General features: G+C 45.9%; 1 protein-coding gene across 3 annotated transcripts; it reads left to right on the top strand.

The window, feature by feature from the left end:
* The first annotated feature begins 8,859 nt into the window (after positions 1-8,859).
* Cgref1 (cell growth regulator with EF-hand domain 1) lies at positions 8,860-20,063 on the top strand. Of its 3 annotated transcripts, none has more exons than XM_004669368.2 (6): positions 8,860-8,889; positions 16,199-16,301; positions 18,019-18,084; positions 18,169-18,239; positions 18,386-18,507; positions 18,728-20,063. In XM_004669368.2, exons 2-6 carry the CDS (start codon positions 16,216-16,218, stop codon positions 19,226-19,228), a joined length of 846 nt encoding a protein of 281 aa, XP_004669425.2. In that variant the 5' UTR covers positions 8,860-8,889; positions 16,199-16,215; the 3' UTR covers positions 19,229-20,063. The 3 variants fall into 3 exon arrangements, with proteins under 3 accessions (XP_004669425.2, XP_045005856.1, XP_045005855.1); XM_045149920.1 differs by lacking the exon at positions 8,860-8,889 and adding an exon at positions 8,997-9,015; XM_045149921.1 differs by lacking the exon at positions 18,169-18,239.

Below are 20,063 nucleotides of genomic sequence, written 5' to 3' on the forward strand. Positions count from 1 at the left end.
AGAACTCCTGGGCTCAAGTGATCTTCCTATCTGAGCCTCCCCAGTACCTAAAATTACAGATTTGGAAGCCGAGCGTGGGGGCACATGCCTTTAATCCCAGCCCTCGGGAGGCAGAGGTAGGAGGATTGCCGTGAGTTCGAAGCCACCCTGAGACTCCATAGTAAATTCCAGGTCAGCCTGGGCTAGAGTGAGACCCAATCTTGGAAAAAAAAAAAAAATACAGGTTTGAGTGCCACAGTGCTCAACTTCTATAGGCCTTTTTAAATTTTTATTTGTTTAAAAAAATATTTGGTTTATTTGTGTGAGAGAAAACGGCACAACAGGGCCTCCAGCCACTGCAAACAAACACCAGACACATGTGCCACCTTGTGCAACTGGCTTACGTGGGTCCTAGGGAACTGAACCTGGGTCCCTTAGGCATCACAGGCAAACACCTTAATCACTAAGCCATCTTTCCAGCCCTCTGTAGGTCTTTTGAAAGAAGCTTATTTATTTAGCTGGGCATGCTAGTGCATGTTTTTAGTCCCAGCACTTGGGAGGCAGAGTAGGAGGACTGCTGTGAGTTTGAGGCCACCCTGAGAATACATAGTGAATTCTTATGTATTCACCCTGGGCTAGAGCAAGACCCTACCTCAAAAAAACAAAAAAAATAATAATTTGCAAGCAGAGAGAAATGGGAGTGAGGGGGAGTGTATGGGTGTGTTTGAGCCTCCTGCCTCTTCAGATTAGCTCCAGACACACCATTTTGTGTATCTGGCTTACATGGACACTGGGGAATCAGAACCTGGGTTGTGAAGCTTTACAAGCAAGCGCCTCTTAACTGGTGAGCAATCTGTCCAGCCTACCCAAATAGATTTTAATAAAAAAACTAGCTTTTTTTGGATATGCATTTTTTAGATTTTATTTTATTTTATTAGAAACAGAGTGAGAATGGGTGCACCAGGGCTGTTAGCCTCTGCAAATGAACTCCATATGCATGTGCCGCCTTGTGCATCTGGCTTATATGGAACCTGGAGAATCAAACCTGGGTCATTAAGCTTTGCAGGCAAGCACTTTAACTGCTAAGCCATCTCTCCAGCTCTGGATATGTATTTTTATCCAAACTTCTTTGCTTTTTAAATTCTTTTTTATATTTTGTTTATCTGTTTGAGGGAGAGACAGAGAGAACAGGCACACCAGGGCCAGACTCCAGCCACTGCAAACCACTTCCAGACGTATGTGCCCCCAGTGCGTCTGGCTTAGGTGGGTCCTGGAGAATCGAACCGAGATCCTTTGGCTTTTCAGGCAAACGCCTTAATCACTAAACCATCTCTCCAGCCCTTTATCGAATTTTCAATTAAGGAAATCTCCTAACTGATCAAAATCATTTTTAAGAATTTCTCAGCACACTTTATGTGGAGAGTATAGATTGAATTTAAATCAGGGCTTGCTGGGCATGGTGGCATGCACCTTTAATCCCAGCACTAGTGATGCGGAGGTAGGAGGCTCACCATGAATTCGAGGCCAGCCAGAGGCTACACAGGGAATTCCAGATCAGCCCGGGGTAGAGCCTGATCCTACCTTGGGGGTGGAGGGAAACGCGCAAAGATAGGTTTGCCCATCTGTCCTGAGTTAGGTGGGAACCTTGGCAACCCCTCAAGGGAAGTGAGGTGGTGCCCTGACCCAGAGATATCGGCTCCATCATCCAACGCAGCTAATGAGCACAATCTATATTTCGATAGATCACCTACAAAGAAAAGGAAAGCAGATAGTACATATCTCAGGATGCTCTCCACCCTGCTTTTATCTAAATGCCTGGCCACATTATGGAAGTTAGCACCCTACCTCAGAAAACAACACACACACAAAAATGTCGCTTGGGGCGAGAGAACCAGTCACTCAATCTTTCAGAAAGGGCCTAAAACCAGATTAGCGGTTGCCCTATACACTGGAGTAATACACCCCCCGCCAGAGCACTGGAACACGCTCACCTGGGGCACCCGTGTCCAGTAGTAGCCCAAGTAGAGGGCAATGCCAAGAGCAGAGAAAGATCTGTGGGCTCAGGGAGGATCTCGGAAGGTTTGGTAGTTAAGGGGATTCCATGTCTCGAGCTCCGGCTGGCCGCGGATCCGGAACTTTAACTCTTCCGCCCAAAGGTGGCTGCGGCCCCGCCTCTTTGCGTCATTGGAGTGCCAGTTCAGGTCTACCCCCATCCCCGCTGCCCACCTGCGCCGCTCTGGCAGGGGTGACAGGTGGCGCTGCGAAGTCAGGCGAGCCGGGTCTGGTCCACGCCTAGCAGACCCAAGTCCAGGGCCCTCCTGGGGCCTTCTCTCCTCGACTGCCATCGGAGTGCCTCTCCGGCTCCGACTCTAACGCTGAGATGTCTGAATCAGGCCTGGGGAGTTGCGCAGCCACCCGGCCAGGCACAGCCGCTACTGGGAGAATCTATTGCTCTGCCATGCACAATACAGCCGTTCACAGTGACCCTCACAAACACTGTACAACTGTGACTACCCATACTTAGGTTTCAGCTGCTTATGGTGGCATTCCACCCTCTATATTAAGTGTCACTAGGTTGTCTCCTACAGCCTCTACTAACAGTAAAGATAAACAAATAAGGCTGGCCGGGCATGGTGGCACATGTCTTTAATCTCAGCATTCAGGAGTCAGAGGTAGGAGGATCGCCGTGAGTTCAAGGCCACCTTGAGACTGCAGAGTGAATTCCAGGTCAGCCTGGGCCAGAATGAGACCCTACCTCAAGAAAAAAAAAAAAAAAAAAAAACAGGAAAGAAAGAAAAGAAAGAAGAGAATACATCCCTGATTCTGAAAACCTACAACAGGGGTAGTCATGAGTCCTAGGGGTGTAAGATCTGCTGCTGTCTGGCTAAAAGTATATACTAGGCTCACCAAACTGCCCAGTAAGCACTTCTCTTAATGTTCTTACCCATGTATTAATGCACTCTCACTTTTGGTTAGAGAAGCTTCTCTTTTCAGATGGCAGTGACCTTGGAATGACTCAGGAGGCATCATGGTGCTGGAAAGAAGTGACAGGAGTGCTCAGCACTGCAGTATCTCTATCACACCTTCCAAGTCTTGGGGTCTATTGCAGAAGAGGTGGCAGAAAGAATGTAAGAGCCAAAGAAAGGGCAGGACTCCTTACAATGCGCTCCTCCAGACACAAAATGGCCTGTATATTCATGACCTCACAGTGCCTGACACTACCTACACAAGACCATCATAACAGGAGGAAAAAGATCATGACATCAAAATAAAAGAGACTGATTGAGAGGGGGAGGGGATATGATGGAGTTTCAAAGGGGAAAGTGAGGGGAGGGAGGGAATTACCTTGGGATATTGTTTACAATTTGGAAGTTGTCAATTAAAATAAATAATAATAATAAAATGAAATAAGGCTGGAAAGATAGTTCAGTGGCTAGACCCTTTGCCTGCAAAACCTAATGATACGAGTTCCATTTCCCAATACCCACATAAAGCCAGATTAACAGTGGTGCAAACATCTGGAGTTTGTTTGCAGCGCTGGAGACACTGGCAGGCCTGTTCTCTCTCTCCTTGCAAATAAATAAGTAAAAATATTTTAAAAAGAAAATAAGGGCTGGAGAGATGGCTTAGTGGTTAAAGCACTTGCCTGCAAAGCCTAAGGACCCATGTTCAACTCTCCAGATCCCAAATAAGCCAGATGCACAAGGTGATGCAAGCGTGCAAGGTCACACATGTGCACAAGGTGGCATGCATCTGGAGTTGGATTGCAGTGGCTGGAAGTCCTGGCATGCCAATTCTCATTAATTTAAAAAACAGAGCCGGGCATGGTGGCACACACTTCGAGGCCCAGCACTTGGGAGGCAGAGGTAGGAGGATCGCTGTGAGTTTGAGGCCACCCTGAGATTACATAGTAAATTTCAGGTCAACCTGAGCTAGAGTGAAACCCTACCTTGAAAAACAAAAACAACAACAACAACAAAAATAGCTAGGTGTGGTAGCACACACCTTTGATCAATTCCAGCACTTGGGAGGCAGAGGTAGGAAGATAGCCATGAGTTTAAGGCCACCCTGAGACTATATAGTGAATTCCAGGTCAGCCTTCAAAAACTAAAAACTAAAAAAAAAAAAAAAAAATCCAGGCATGGTGGCTCACGTTTTTAATCCCAGTACTTGGGTGGCAGAGGTAGGAGGATGACTGTGAGTTTGAGGCCACCCTGAGAGTACATAGTGAATTCCAGGTCAGCTAGAGTGAAACCCTCAAAAAAAAAAAAAAAAAAAAAAAAAAAAACACAGAACAAAAAAGAAAGAAAGAATTTACTCATGACTCATTCTATTCCAGGCACTGAATACAGATGCCCCAAGTATCCTATCTCAATCTTCATTAGAATGCAAAGATAAGGAATGTGCTAGAGCAGTGACTTTGCACCTTGACTACAGACTAGAATCATCTGGGAGTTGTACAAAATACCAGTGTTCAGGTACAAGCCCTGATGTAGCTGGTCTAGAGAAGAGCCCTGGTGTGGATATATCTAGCTTGAAGTTCTCTGGAGATTCAAATGTGTGTCCTACTGAATCCCTAGGACAGAAAAAGGAAGTACTCACTACAGCTGTGTAGGTGTCATGAGAATGCCTTAGGGTACATGCAGAATGGTGTGGAGGAGGATGAAAACAGAAGACACTGAGAAATCAAGCTAGAACTGAGTTGGAAGCCTCCTTGTTGACTAGCTGTCAGGATGCTGGGACAGTGCAAGCCTTACAGCTGGCCAGCCAGGCCAGATATGCCAACTGGTTCAGTGGTGTCATGCATGTCTATTATGGGGGAAACCAACTGCTTTCTAATTGGATTTTGGGGCCGCTCAACGGGAGGAAATCCATGCCTGGTACTGAAAACCTAATCAAAAGCCTATGGCTGGGGAGGTCATAAACCCTACTTCTGATGTCTGGCTAAATAGATATAACAAAAAAATTGCCCTCTAAATACTTATGTTTGGGGGCTGGAGGGATGGCTTAGTGATTAAGCCGTTTGCCTGCAAAGTCAAAGGACTCAGGTTTGATTCCCCAGGACCCACGTTAGCCAGATGCACAAGGGGGTGCAAGCATCTGGAGATCATTTGCAGTGGCTGGAGGCCCTGGCATGCCAGTTTTTTTTTTAAAATATTTTTTGTTCATTTTTTATTTATTTATTTGAGAGTGCCAGACAGAGAGAAAGACAGATAGAGGGAGAGAGAGAGAATGGGCAAGCCAGGGCTTCCAGCCACTGCAAACGAACTCCAGACGCGTGCGCCCCCTTGTGCATCTGGCCAACGTGGGACCTGGGGAACCGAGCCTCGAACTGGGGTCCTTAGGCTTCACAGGCAAGCGCTTAACCGCTAAGCCATCTCTCCAGCCCCCAGTTTTTTTTTTTTTCTCTCTCTCTCTCTGTCAAATAAATAAATAAATAAACTCCCCCCAAAAAACTGACCTTTAAGTACTTATGCTTATGCCTGTCTATTAAGGCTACTCTCACTTTTGGTCAGAGACATTTCTCTTTTCAAATGGCAGTGACCCCTGGGGTGACTCAAAACTCACCAAAGTGCTGAGAAGTTACAGTGAAGTGTTCAACACTAAGTGAGACATCTTTATCATGCCTTCCAAGGTCCAGATGATGCAGGAATTTTGGGTTCCTTGTATGCCAGTGCACTGATAAATTGAGGTGTTCCCAGATCCTTGTGCTATGAATTTGAACAATGAAATCCACAGACTAGAGGATAAGGTTCAGAAAGATTTTATTATAACTTAAAGCTTTAGGAAGACGAACAGAAGGGGGCTTTAGCCTAGAACAAAAGAGGAGGAAGCAAGGTGAAGCTCTTGCCCAGGGAGGCAAGTTCAGTTCCCTAGTACCCACATACACCATATACACAAGGTGGCACATTAGTGTCTGGATTTTGTTTGCACTGGCTAGAGGCCCTGGTGCATCCATTCACTCTCTATCTGCCTATCTCTTTCTCAAACAAATATGTGAATAATTTTTTTTTCAACGTAGGGTTTTGCTTTAGCCAAAGCTACCCTGGAATTCACTACTCACTACATAGTCTCAGGGTGGCCTTGAACTCATGGTGATCCTCCTACCTCTGCCTCACTAGTGCTGGGATTAAAAGTGTGCACCATCACAAGTGGCTCAGTAATTCTTTATTTTTATTTTTTTATTTTTTTTTAGTTAAAAGAAGGAAAGAGAACAAAGAGGACAATTGAGAGGCTGTTAACAGTATGTTTAAAGCACAGAAGACTGTACTGGGGAACAGCTAAGTGTAGGAATAAAAGTCTTCAAGACAGCAGACAGAGTTGCCACATTTCAGGAGTGGGTTGGAGATGGGGGGTGGGGGAAACAAGGATGCCCCCTGTTTTTTTTTTTATTTCTTTTGGCTTTTGAGGTAGGGTCTTATTGTAGCCCAAGCTAACCTGGAATTTACTAGATAGTCTCAGGGTGGTCTTTAACTCAAGTGATCCTCCTACCTCTGCCTCCCGAGTACTGGGATTAAAGGTGTGCGCCACAATGCCTGGCTTGCCCCTGGGTTTCTGATAGCACAATCACAGGTGTGTCCATCCCTGGGACCTAGAAAATGAAGGAAGGGAAGATTTGAGGAGGAAGAAGACATACTCAGATTCAGACAAGCAGGCTTTGAATGTTGGTAGATATTCTGTATCTCTCTCTCTCCCTCTCTGCATCCACAAATCAGAGGGCAAAGTAGTGACTAAAGTAAGTTACACCTTGGCAGGGAGAGATGACTCAGTGGTTAAAGTTAATCACATTTCCCTTGCAGTACAGAGCTAGCACTGAATCACTTAATTTAACTCTCACACAACAAACCATTATTTCTTCTACCCTAACTCACTCCTGGGCCCATGCAACAGTTCTGTGAAACAGCCCTCCTGAATTATTCAAACTAGCTAATTCTAAACTTGCCCTGCCTCAAGAAAAAAATTGCTGTTGTTTATGCTTTTCCTTTGTTCCTTTTTATTTCCTGAGCATACCCGTGCTTCCCTTGCCTCTGGTCTCTAGGATAACTGCTTTTTCTTCAAAGGCACTGTCCTCTTACAGAAGAGCAAGAGGAACAAACTTTCCCTCATGCTTCTACAAAACATTAAGCCACTCATGAGAACAGAGCCTCCCTGACTAACCACTTTTCAAAAGATTCCAGACACATGTGCAATAAAGTCCCTTACCAGGCACAAATCAGTACGGTGTTCAGTTCCTAAGGTTTGGGTCTTACATACTGGATTTAAGAGTTTGGGTAGTCATTGGAATTTAGTTGTTTTGTTTTTGAGGCAGGGTCTTACTATGTATCCGTGGCTGGTGTGGTACTTGTTATATAGAACAGGCTGGCCTTGAATTCACAGCAATCCTCCTGTTTTTGCCTCCTAAACATTGGGATTACAGGAATGTGCCACCATACCTGACTTCTCAGTATTTAAATGATGTATTGGTTTGTAGGATTACTTTTACAAAGCATTATAAACTGAATGTCATAATAGAAATGAATTAAGTCATTTCTGGACACTAGAATTCAAGATCAAGATGTCAGCAAGGTTGGTTCCTCGAGGGCTGTAAGGATATGTCTGCCTGCTTTTCCTTCAGTTTCTGAAAGTGTTTATTGGCCATCTTCAGTATTCTTTGGTAGCTTGATCTCTGCCTTATCTTCAAATTGTATTTGTCTACATCTGTTGGTGCTGCAATGACAAAATTCTACAGACTGCGAAATTTATGTTGTTTCCAATTCTGAAGGGTAGAAAGTTCAAGATCAAGGTGCCAACATGTTCAACATTTGGTAGCCATATTCATAGATGGTGCTATTTATTTACATGATTGGAAAGGACAGAAGAGCAAGAGGAACAAAATTTCACTGGTGCTTCTTCTATAAGGGCATTAATCAACTCATGAGGACAGAACCTCCATGACTAATCACTTCTCAAAAGACCTCACCTTTTAATATTGCCACAATGGGGAGTAAGTTTCAAGCTAGCACCTTTAATTGCTGAGCCATGTCTCCAGCCCCTTGGAATTAAGTTTCAACATATTGCTTTTGGGAGATATTCAGACCATAGAAATGTTTTGTGTGTGTGTCCCCAAATTTCCCTTTTATTTATTTTTATTCTTATCATTTTTTATGTTTTGGTTTTCGGGGTAAGGTCTTGCTCTAGCCCAGGCTGACCTGGAATTCACTATGTAGTCTCAGGGTAGCCTCGAACTAGTGGCGATCCTTCCATCTCTGCTTCCCGAGTGCTGGGATTAAAGGCGTGCGCAGCCACGCCTGGCTCTATCTCTGTCTCTCTTGCAGACACCAGCCTAACCAGTTTCTCTGTCTTTGTCTCTTTCTTATACATAGGCACATGCCTCACCAGTCTCTCCGTCACACACAACCAGTCTCATCAGTCTGCCACTCCACACACACATACACACACATATCCTCACCACACACACACAAAACACAGACCACACACACAAGCCACACCAATCTCACATACACACAACCTCACCATTGTCCATCTCTGCCACATACACTCCCTGCCTACACACACACACACACACACACACACACACACACACACACCCCACCCCACCCCACCCCACCCCACTCCATCCCAGCTTCCATCTCGGGTCTCAGGAACACGTCTCCGTGGACCCGCAGGGAGCAAGGCACCGCGGAAGCACTGAGGGCCGGGGCGGGGCGGGGCAGCCTCCCTCCCTCCCACGGCGGCAGGCGCTTGCTCGCTTGCTCGGGACTGTGCCCGGGCCAGGGCGGCGGCTGCAGCCAGGAGGGCGACGTGGAGCGGCCACGTGGAGCCGCCCGGGGGAGGGCGAGCTGTGGGCACCGAGGCGCCGGCGGCGCGGCGGCCGGGAGCGCGCACGAAGCCGGAGCCCAGCCGCCGCAGGTGGGTCGGCTCCGGGCCTGGCGGGGGGGCGGGCCGACACCGCGAGGTGGGATGCCTCTCGTCTCCGGTGCTCCGCATCCCTGCGGCTCTGGGCACCGCTGGGAAAGAGGTCAGCCCTGAGAGCAGGTAGAGGAAGGGTGGACACCGCCCCCTGTGGCCCCGGGTTTCATCTGATGGTCGGTCCCTCAGCTCCCCAGCGCTTTCCGCTTCTGGCGTCAGTTCCCGAGAGCTGGCAAGGGTTCTACTTCATCTGACGGCGGGAGAAATGGAGGATGGTGCCTGCCCCTTTGGCTATATAGTTGCAGTCTTTCTTGAGGAATTCCCCCTCCCCCAGGCATGGGGCACTATGAGGATAAATCAAGGGAGAGGATTACGGTTAGATAAAATTTTCCAGCAGTCAGAATTAGCCAGAAATGGAATGGATGACCTGTATAGTGTTATCTTCTGTCCTGGAAAGAGTCAATAGAGACTGAACGACAATTTGACAAAGGTACTTTGAAGAAATGTATGCACTGGATAGAAAGTCAGACTGCCACATTCTAGAGTCTGAAATATTCAAGGAGCATCTTCTAGCCTTCCCTTAACCATATGTTCTCTCATTGCACCCTCCTCATGTCCGCATGAGACAGATACTAGCTTCTTTATTTTAAAAGTGAAGATCCCAGGGTTCAGAGAGCTTAAGACACTTTGCCTAGACCACATAGTAGTCCAGAGACAGGATTTGAGCAAAGGTCTAAAGCCTAGCTCTCCTCTTGTGTGTGAAAATTTAAAGAAATTTGAAGCACAAGATCACTGGAAAAGTGTATGTGTGTGTCTGACACGAATAACTTCATTGAATTATTTCATAGCCTTTAACAACTGTTAAAGTGGTTTTTATATGTTTATGTGTTATTTATTAGAGTAGTAATGCTTATGCACATTCTGATTATAGTAAAGGTTGGGAATATTTTTATTTTGCAAGCAGGGGTTCAATGATAGCTTTATTTCTGTTGCTTAGAAAAGATTTTGTAAATGCTTAACAATTTGTAATCATGAACAAATCATATTATTCCACTTCCTTACATATCACAGTGTTAGTCTGACTTTCTCTAAACCACAGAAGTGAGTTACTTGTACTAAAAAATGTGACAGCTGGAAGCATGAAGAGAATTTATACTAAAAGTCGACATGCAATGATTTAAATTTTTGAGGTAGACTACAGTTAACTGCTAAAATTCTCAGGATCCTCCCAAAATATTCCCTGTTAGCAATGAAACAGGTCTAGACTGAGAAGTGAAAAGTAGGAGAATTCAATATCTCTCTGTTTCAAGCAGTGTTGGTGATCACTAGAGGATGAGTCAAAGACACCATGATATCTGAATGCATCAATGAGGACTTTGGACTGTAATCAAAACAGGGAGCCATTAAAGGTCTTGGAGTTGCTGGGTGTGGTGGCATCCATCTATAATCTCAGCACTTGGAAGGTTTTTGCAGGAGGATCAAGGTCATTCTCAGCCACTGAGTGAGTTTAAGGCTATCTCAGATTACATGAGACCCTGGGGTGTGGGGGCTTGAAGTATTAGAATTAGCAAAGTCCAAAAGGAAAATTAAATGATGGGTTTAGCAATTACACTAGAAGCAGGGACAACAGTAAACATCCACTACTGTGTACAAGAAGTAATTTGCTAGCCAATTAATATTTCCCATAACTCTATAAGGTAAATATTATTATCTTTTACATGCAAAGGAACTAAAGTTTAGTTAATTTGCCCCAGGTCACAGGGCACTCTTCAGTGAAACTGAGCTTGGCTAATGCTCAAGTTCTGTTCTGTCTACTACACACACTGAATAGCTACAGATGTGAAAAACACACAGGACAGAGAGGAGGTCAGTGACAGTAATTCATGTGGGGAGAGTTCAAAATCAAGTATTATATTTTTAGAACCCAGTGCAAAACTGATCAAAGGTTTGAAGGCAGTGCAGCAGACATTGAGCAAGTTGAAGGAGGAACCCCTCTTAGAGCAATACCTGTGTGACTGTGCAGGTTTGGAATAGAAGACAGGGGAGAGCCCCGTGTCCTTCAGAATTCCTCCAGGGCATAGAAGGGGTTTCCCGTACATGCTGGATAATCCACTAATGCTTGCAGATAGTCTTGGGCTTCCAAACTGCACCCCTGAATCAGACATGCTAATGCATTCCTCTGCTGAGAGCAGCTCCAATGCTTGTCTTGCTCCTTGGGAAATAGATTATCCAATTAACTCTTCACTTCCAGCCAGGCTGTAGAAACCCTCCTTCCTCTTTATCCTTAGGCCTAAAAATCAATAATAGAGATATCTTCATAAGCTTCTGCCTTGCTTTAGAGCTCTTCTTAGGCAGGTACCTTAGGGAAAAAAACCAAAAAACTCCTGGCACAGTGGCTCAAACCTGTAACCCCAGCCTCCTTAGGGTAAGATAGAAGGATCATGAGTTTGAAGCCAACCTGGGCTACATCAAGGGACCCTGTCTCTATAAAAAACAGCCAAAGCCTGGTGTTGTTGGTGGTACATGCCTGTAATCCTGTACTCAAAAGACTAAAGCAAGAGGATTGCAGCAAGTTTGAGGTCATTCTGGGCTATATAGAGAGCTCAAGGCCAGCCTGGGATGTACAGCACAACTTTATTTCAGAATGAAAACCAAGCCAGGCATGGTGGCACACATCTTTAATCCCAGAATTTGGGAGGCAGAGGTAGAAGGATTGCTGTGAGTTTGAGGCCAGCTGGGGACTACATAGTGAATTCCAGGTCAGCCTGGGCTACAGCAAGACCCTACCTCAAAAAACAAACAGAAAGGACTGGAGAGATAGCTTAGCTGTTAAGGTGCATGTCTATGAAGCCTAAGGATCCAGGTTCATTCTCCAGGTCCCACGTAAGCCAGATACACATGGTGGTGCATGCATCTGGAGTTCATTTCCAGTGGCAAGAGGCCCTAGTGCACCATGCTCTCTTTCTCCCTCTGTGTCTCAAATAAATAAATAAATAAAAACAGGAAAAAAAAGAATGAATGAAAGAAAGAAAACCAACCAAATAAAATAGCAACAGCAATAACTCAGTGGCTTCAAATGATAACCTTAATTTTGCTCACAAGTGCAATCTGGAGAAGAGTTGGGATCAGAATGGATGAAGGTTTCTTGCTGGTGGGAAGCTGGAGGGGCCACAGGCTTCTTATCCTTTTGTAGTTTGTTGATTTTGTGAGGGAATGAATGACACACTATGGCCTCTTAGTGTTGCAAATGAACTCCAGACACATATAACTGGGGAATTGATCCTGGTACAGCAGTCTTTGCAAGCATACACCTTTAACTGCTGAGCTATCTCCCCAGGTCCTCCTAGTAGTTTTTTACCAAGGAGGAGAGAGAAAAGGAAAAAGTGGAGAGAGGAGGTGAGAAATGAGAGAGGAGGAAAAAGAGGAAAGAAGGGGAGAGAGAAGAAAGAGGGAAGGGGAAATAGAGGTAAGAGAAAAAAGAGAGCCTGGCATTCATTTCAGTAATTCCCTGAAAGACAGTCACTGAGTTCAATTAATATACAACAGGTGAACTAGACTCCAGGTTTAATGGGAAGAAAAATCAGAAAATTTGTAAGCAAGTTTGTCTAAGAGTAGGTAGATGAGTGGGTGGGAGGGTGCTCCCCCTTATTATACCCAAACTACCACCACCAGAGGTTTAGCTTTTGGAGTCCAAATGTCCTCTTCTAGAAGGCACTCCTAGTGGATGACAGTGCATTCAGCTCAGATAATAAGTGTTGACAGCTCTGAGAGATTTAAATTACTCCAAGTCTCCTGTGGCCTAGGTCCTGGTCATGAACAGATGGGGAGGAGAAAGTAATTTGAGGGGATCCAGGAGGCAAAGGTATATGCGAAGCCACCTCAAAGCAGTTCCCTCCCTATCTTCCTTTTTGTTGTTGTTTTGTTTTTCAAGGTATGTTCTTGCTCTAGCTCAGGCTGACCCTGCAATTCACTTTGTGGTCTCAAGCTGGCTTCACAGCAATCCTTCTACCTCTGCTTCTTAAATGCTAGAATTAAAGATGTGCACCACCACACCCATCTTAAAAATATGGGTTTTTTTGCCATGTGTGGTAGTGCATGCCTTTAACCCCAGCACTCAGAGGCAGAGGTAGGAGGATCACCATGAGTTCAAGGTCACCCCAAGACTACATAGTGAATTCTATCCAGGTCAGCCTGAGCTAGAGTGAGACCCTACCTCAAAAAAACAAAAATACATTTTTTAAAATGTAGAGAGAACTGGGTGCCGTGGCACATTTATTTTTTCATGTTTTTCTATGCCACACATTTTATTTTTAGAGAGAGAGAGAGAGGGAACTGGAGAACCAGGGCTTCAGCCACTGAAATTGCACTACAGGTGCTTGTGCCATATGTGAATTTGTGCTTGCCTCACCTTTGTGCGTCTGGCTTACGTAGGATCTGGAGAGATCAAACATGGGTCCTTAGGCTTTGCAGACAAGCCCCTTAACCGCTAAACCATCTCTACAGCCCTATGGCATACATTTTTAAAATGCCAGGTGTGGTAGGGCACACCTTTTTTTAAAAATTATTTATTTATTATTTATTTGAGAGCAACAGACACAGAGAGAAAGACAGATAGAGGGAGAGAGAATGGGCGTGCCAGGGCTTCCAGCCTCTGCAAACGAACTCCAGACGTGTGCGCCCCCTTGTGCATCTGGCTAACGTGGGACCTGGGGAACCAAGCCTCGAACCGGGGTCCTTAGGCTTCATAGGCAAGCACGTAACCACTAAGCCATCTCTCTAGCCCTGGCATACATTTTTAATCCCAGCACTTGGGAGGTGGAGGTAGGAGTATTACTGTGAGTTCAAGGCCACCCTGAGACTACAGAGTGGGTTCCAGGTCAGCCTGGACTGGAGTGAGACCTTGCTTCAGCAAACAAAAAACAGTGCCGGATGTGGTGGCTCACGCCTATAATACTAGCACTCAGGAGGCAGAAGTAGGAGGATCACTATGAGTTCAGGGCCACCCTGAGACTACATAGTGAATTCCAGGTCAACCTGAGCTAGAGTGAGACCCTCCCTCGGAAAAAAAAAAAAAAAAAGGTGGGGCCTGGAGAAATGACTTAGTGGTTAAGGCACTTGCCTGCAAAAGTAAAGGTCACAGGTTCAATTCCCCAGGATCCACATAAGCCAGATGCACAAGGTGGTGCATGTGTCTGGAGTTCGTTTGCAGCCAGCTAGAGGCCCTGGTACACCCATTCTTTCTTTCTGCCTCTTTCTCTCTCTCACACAAATCAATAAATTTTAAAAAATATGCTGAGCATGGTGATGCACACCTTTAATCCCAGCACTTGGGAGGCCGAGGTAAAGGGATCACCTTGAGTTCAAGACCACCCTGTGAATTCCAGGTCAGCCTTGGCAAGAGCGAAAAACCAAAAAAGAAAAACTAATGGACTGGGAGTATAGATCAGTGGGGGAACACTTGCCTAGCATGTGTGAGGGCTTGAGTTTGACCTCTAGCACTGAGAAAAAGCTAAAGAAATAAATACACTCCTGTAATCCCTTCACTAGGCAGGAAGATGAAGGCTAGCCTAGGCAATCCACTGAGTTCAGCCTAGCCTGGGCTGCATGGCAAGGCCCTGTTTCAAAAAGAACATTTTTGTTGTATAAACATGCATTTGCCTTCCCTATAGATGCTTGCCTTGCTGGTCTGTGCCATCTGGTGTTTGGTATTTCCTATGTGTGCTGGTCACTTATGATTGTTGAATACAAGACAGTTTATGAAGTTTATGAAGAGAAAAAGTTTACTTTGGCACTCAACTTTGGCAATTTCATTCCACTGTCAGTTTGCCGTGTTGCTTTTGAGCTTGTGCTGAGGAAGTTTATCCATAGGGATAAAGGGAGTGTGTGGGCCTCATGGCCAGTGTTAAAAGGAGAGGCTGAAGCCAGGCATGTTGGCACACGCCTTTAATCCTAGCACTCGGGAGGCAGAGGTAGGAGGATTGTAATGAGTTCGAGGCCACTGTGAGACTACATAGTGAAGTCCAGGTCAGCCTGGGCTAGAGTGAGACCCTACCTCGAAAAAAAAAAGAAAAAAAGAAAAAAAGAGAGAGAGGCTGGAGTCCTTTGCTGTCCTTCCAGGATGAGGATCCAATTTGCAAATGCCCCACCCCAGTAGGGTCAAGCTGGGGGCCAAATCTTTAACACATGGGCTTTTCTGTCTGTTTATTTGTTTTAATTAATTTTTTTATTTGATTTTCCAAGGTAGGGTCTTTCTCTTGCCAAGGCTGACCTGGATTTCACTAGGTAGTCTTAGGCTAGTCTTGAACTCACAGTAATCCTCCTACCTCTGCTTCCCAAGTGCTGGGATTAAAGACATGTGCCACCACGCTCGGCCACTTTTTTGTGTGTGTGTGATGTAGGGTCTCACTCTAGCCCAATCTTACCTAGAATTCACTAGTCTCAGGGTGGCCTCAAACTCATGGGGATCCTCCTACCTCTGCTTCCCAAGTGCTAGGATTAAAGGTGTGTGCCACCATGCCCGGCTCCTGGCCCCATTAAAAAAAATATATTTTTATTTATTTATTTGCAAGGAGAAAAGGAGAGGGTGAAAGTATAAGCATTCCAGGGACTTCTGCCACTGCATATAACTTCAGATGCATGCATCACTTTGTGCATCTACTTTAGTGGGAACTGGAGAATCAAACCAAGGCAGTCAGACCTTGAAAGCAAAAACTTTAACACTGAGCTATCTCTCCAGCCTAACATTTTAATTTACTTATTTGTAAGCAGAGAGAGAAAAATAGTAGAGAGTGGACATGCCAGGCCCCTCTTGCCATTGCAAATGAACTCCAGGTATATGTGCCACTTTGTCAATCTGGCTTTATGTGGTTACTGGGGAATTGAACCCTGGCTGTCAGTCATTGGTAGCAAGTGCTTTTAACCATTGACCATCTCTCAGCCTCTCAGGATTCATTTTGGGCAAAGTGACATGGAAGGCTGCCAATGTCCATACATAGTCTTTCCTGAGCAGCAGTTCTTTCCCTGGGCTTCAGTTAGGGGCAAGGAGGGAAGTCATTTCTGTCTGACCTTACTGACTTTTGGCATGCAACAGACACCCCTCTCCACTGACCTGTTAATTAGTACTATGACTATTTATTATTATTATTGTTATTATTATTATTATTATTATTATTATTTTGGTTTTTTGAGGTAGATCTTACTGTAGCTCAGGTTGCTCTGGAATTCACTATGTAGTCTCAGGCTAGCCTTGATCTCACAGTGATCCTCATACCTCTGCCTCCCAAGTGTGATCTGCTAATTCTGTTCCCAGCTCTAGTTCCTGGAAGTATGTTTCGTTGGATGATGAGAACATTAGTGCTGCCATTGTTGCTGCTTTCCTGGAGTCAAGCTGCTCCCAAGGATGGAGCCACAAGGTAAGGGAATTGGGAGTGGAGAGTCTTTAGAGAACTCAAAGGTGTAATGGGACGTTCTCAGGAATCAGGAGCCTGGAGTGTAACCTCTCTCTACTCTGTAATCTGGACAGTGCCACCAGGCACAATTTGAGAGTTGCCCCTTGGCTCTAAGCATTGAAGGGGAAGGCTACCATGAGCCACAATGTCCTACAACCCACTAGGCCATCTTGGGTCTCTATCATCAGTCTACTAACTGTGCCTTCAATCCCACCTGACATTTTATTTTATTATTATTTATTATTATTGTTATTATTTTGTTTGTTTTTCAAGGTAGGGTCTATCTCCAGCCCAGGCTGACCTTAAATTCATTATATAGTCTCAAGGTGACTACAAACTCATGGTGGTCCTCCTACCTCTGCCTCCCAAGTGTTGGGATAAAAGGCATGAATGAGCCATATACCTGACTCCTTTGAGTTTTTTAAAAAATATTTTACTTGTTTATTTTGTTTGAGAGACAAAGGAAAAGGTAGCTAGAGAAAGAGAATGGGTGCACCAAGACCTCTAGCCACAAACAAACTCCAGATGCATTTACCATTGTGTGCATCTGGCTTTTGTGGGTACTGGGGAATTGAACCTGGGTCCTTAGGCTTTGCACGCAAGTGTCTTAGCCACTAAGCTATCTCTCCAGCCTTTTTTGTTTTGTTTTGTTTTGTTTTTTGTTTTTCGAGGTAAGGTCTCACTCTAGCTCAGGCTGACCTAGATTTGTTTTTGTTTTTGAGGTAGGGTCTCACTCTGGCTCAGGCTGGCCTGGAATTCACTATGTAGTCTCAGGGTGGACTCAAACTTACAGTGATCCTCCTACCTCTGCCTCCCGGGTGCTGCGATTAAAGGCATGCACCACCATGCCTGGCCTGACCTAGATTTTACTGTGTAGTCTTAGGGTGGCCTTGAACTCATGGTGATTCTCCTACCTCTGCCTCTTGAGTGCTGGGATTAAAGGCATGTACCACTGCCACACCTGGCTCTTCTTTGGATTTTCTTCTAAAATATTTTATTATTTATTTGACAGAGAAAGAGGGAGAGAGAGACAGGGTGCGCCAGGGCCCCAGCCACTGCAAACAAACTTCAGATGCGTGCACCCCCTTATGCATCTGACTAATGCGGGTCCTGGGGAATCTAGCCTGGGTCCTTTGGCTTTGCAGGCAAATGCCTTAACCACTAAGCCATCCCTCCAGCCCATTTTTGGATTTTTTTAAAAATCCAGGCGAGGTGGTGCACGCCTTTGATCCCAGCACTCAAGAGACAGAGGTAGGAGAATCACTGTGAGTTAAAGTTCAAGCCTAGCCTGGAACTATGAAGTGAATTCCAGGTCAGTCTGGGCTAGAGCATGAGACCATCCCTTGGGGGGGAAAAAGAAAAAGGAAAGGAAAGAAAAGAAAAGGACAGAAAGCACCCAAAGGACACCTGAGGTTTTCCTCTGGCCTAAACATACATGCATACCCCCACACATGAACATATACATACATACATACCCACACACACATGAACGTATACATGCACAGCCCCCACACACGAACTTATGCATACACACCCACATAAAACAGTGTGAGTCAAGTTCTGCTTATGACAACACCACAAGGGCCCATTCCTCACAATTTGGTGGGGGGATTTGGAGGAACACCTCTGCCAGACTGCTGCTGGGCTGTGCCTCAGGCTGATGCTTCCTTCCCCACTCCAGGCTGGACGCTGACATGCAGCAGCAGCCCCTGTCCAACCCCTTCCAGCCAGGCCCTGAACAGCTCCAGTGAGTAAGCTGGGCTGGGGGCTGGGGACCTTTGATGGGGCTATAGATTGTACTCTCCTAGCTGACTTGACACTTTTCCAATAGACTTCTGCAGAATTACCTAAAGGGAATAGAGAGGATGGAAGAGGAGCCAGAGCATATGAGCCGGGAGCAGGGTGAGGGGCTGGGTTGGGGGATGAGGGAGGGTTGGGAGCTGGGTGGCTCCAGGCAGCAGAACTGGGGTAGAATGCTGGTTACCCTTTAGACTCCTGCCTTCCCCATCTACCCCAGTGCCTCCTCTAATGCAGTTTATCTCCCTTAGTTCTCCTGTACCTCTTTGCCCTCCATGACTATGACCAGAGTGGACAGCTGGATGGTCTGGAGCTGCTGTCCATGCTGACAGCAGCTCTGGCCCCTGGAGCAGCTCACTTTCCTGTTAACCCGGTAAGCTCTGCTAAAGAGAGCAGGAGACCAGCTCCATGGGGCTTTGGTCTTTTTCATCAGGACTGTTGGTGGATTTGTATAAAAGCAGGACTCAGCCAGGTATGGTAGCTGAGCACACCTTAAATCAAAAAAGCAGGGCTCAGAGCCTGTGTGGCAGGGATGAGGGTGTTGGGAAGGGGCAGGGTTCCTGGAACCATCTATGGTGACTATGCTTCCACAGGTGATCCTGGTGGTGGACAAGGTGCTCGAGATTCAGGACCTGAATGGGGATGGGCTCATGACTCCTGCAGAGCTCATCAACTTCCCAGGAGAGGCCCCCAAGCATGCAGAGTCCCTTGCTCCAGTTCCTCAGGCACCACAAGCTGCTGGGAGGCAACCCCCATTAGATAAAAGTCCATTGAGACCAGAAACCCAGGAAGCCCTAGGGCCTAACCAAAAAGCCAAGGGCCAGGTAGAGGCCAGAAGGGAGTCTTTGGAGCCAGTACAGGAAGCTGGACATCAGACAGGGGCTGAAGGAGACACTCTAAGTCCTGGAGGGGAGACAAGGGGACAGGTAGAGGCTGAACAAGTCCCAGGTCCCAGAGAGGATACTGGAGGACAGACAGAAGGTGGGGACAATGGAGGAGAAACCAAAGAGTTGCCAGGGGAAACACTTGAGTTTGTGAACACTCCCAATGAGGTCGGGGTTCATAGTATTCAACTGGAGAATGATGAGATATAAACTTGGTAGATATTGGTTCATACCTCCCAAAATCATAATGCCAGAACAGAAGCCTGAGGGGTGGAATATATATGATGGGACAATAATTGCTTCTGAGATAGGTTTAGTGGTATATGCCAGTAACCCAGAATCTGGGAAGCTGAGGCAGGAGGATGGAGAGCTCCAGACCAGTCTGGGTTACCAACATAGAAAGTTTGAGGCCAAGTCAAGCTACTCAGTGACCTGGCTTTAAGAAAACTGGGGAGGAGAACCACCTCTGTGTTCCCTTTCCAGCCTCAGTAGGAGGTGAGTCTTCTGTCTAGTCAGAGAGAATCTGAGTTAAGGGGAAGCTTTCAGGTCCAAACAACCAGTAAAGAACAGGATGGATTCATCCGCTAGACCATCTCTCCAGTGGTCCAGTCTGTCCAGACCCCTCAGAGACACAGGGGATTTGGGCCATACCTCTTGGAGAGAGTGATTTAGCTTTCCCAGGGTTCCTGTCCAGGGATGCTGAGACAGCAGCCAGTCAGTTGCAGACAACCCTGGGAAGAAAGATCAGTCTGTCCCTGGGGCACAAAGATCCTCATGTTCTCTCTGGTATTGAGACCCCTGCAGCTCAGGACAGATGCTTCCAATAGCCCTGTACCCTGCCCCGCACTGTGATAGTGTTAATAACCACCACAGTCTGAGCGCCAAGTACATACCAGGCACCATACTGGCATTTTATATGATTTTTATCCTCACAATAATTATATGACCAGGAAAGATCTACTCTATGTGACAAGGAAGTTGACAAAAATGAAATAATGTACCCCAAGTGACTTAAATGTAATTAAATGACTGACAAATGATTCAA

This window comes from Jaculus jaculus, chromosome 5 (assembly GCF_020740685.1).
Source record: "Jaculus jaculus isolate mJacJac1 chromosome 5, mJacJac1.mat.Y.cur, whole genome shotgun sequence".
In the NCBI taxonomy this organism is placed as follows: Eukaryota; Metazoa; Chordata; class Mammalia; order Rodentia; family Dipodidae; genus Jaculus; species Jaculus jaculus.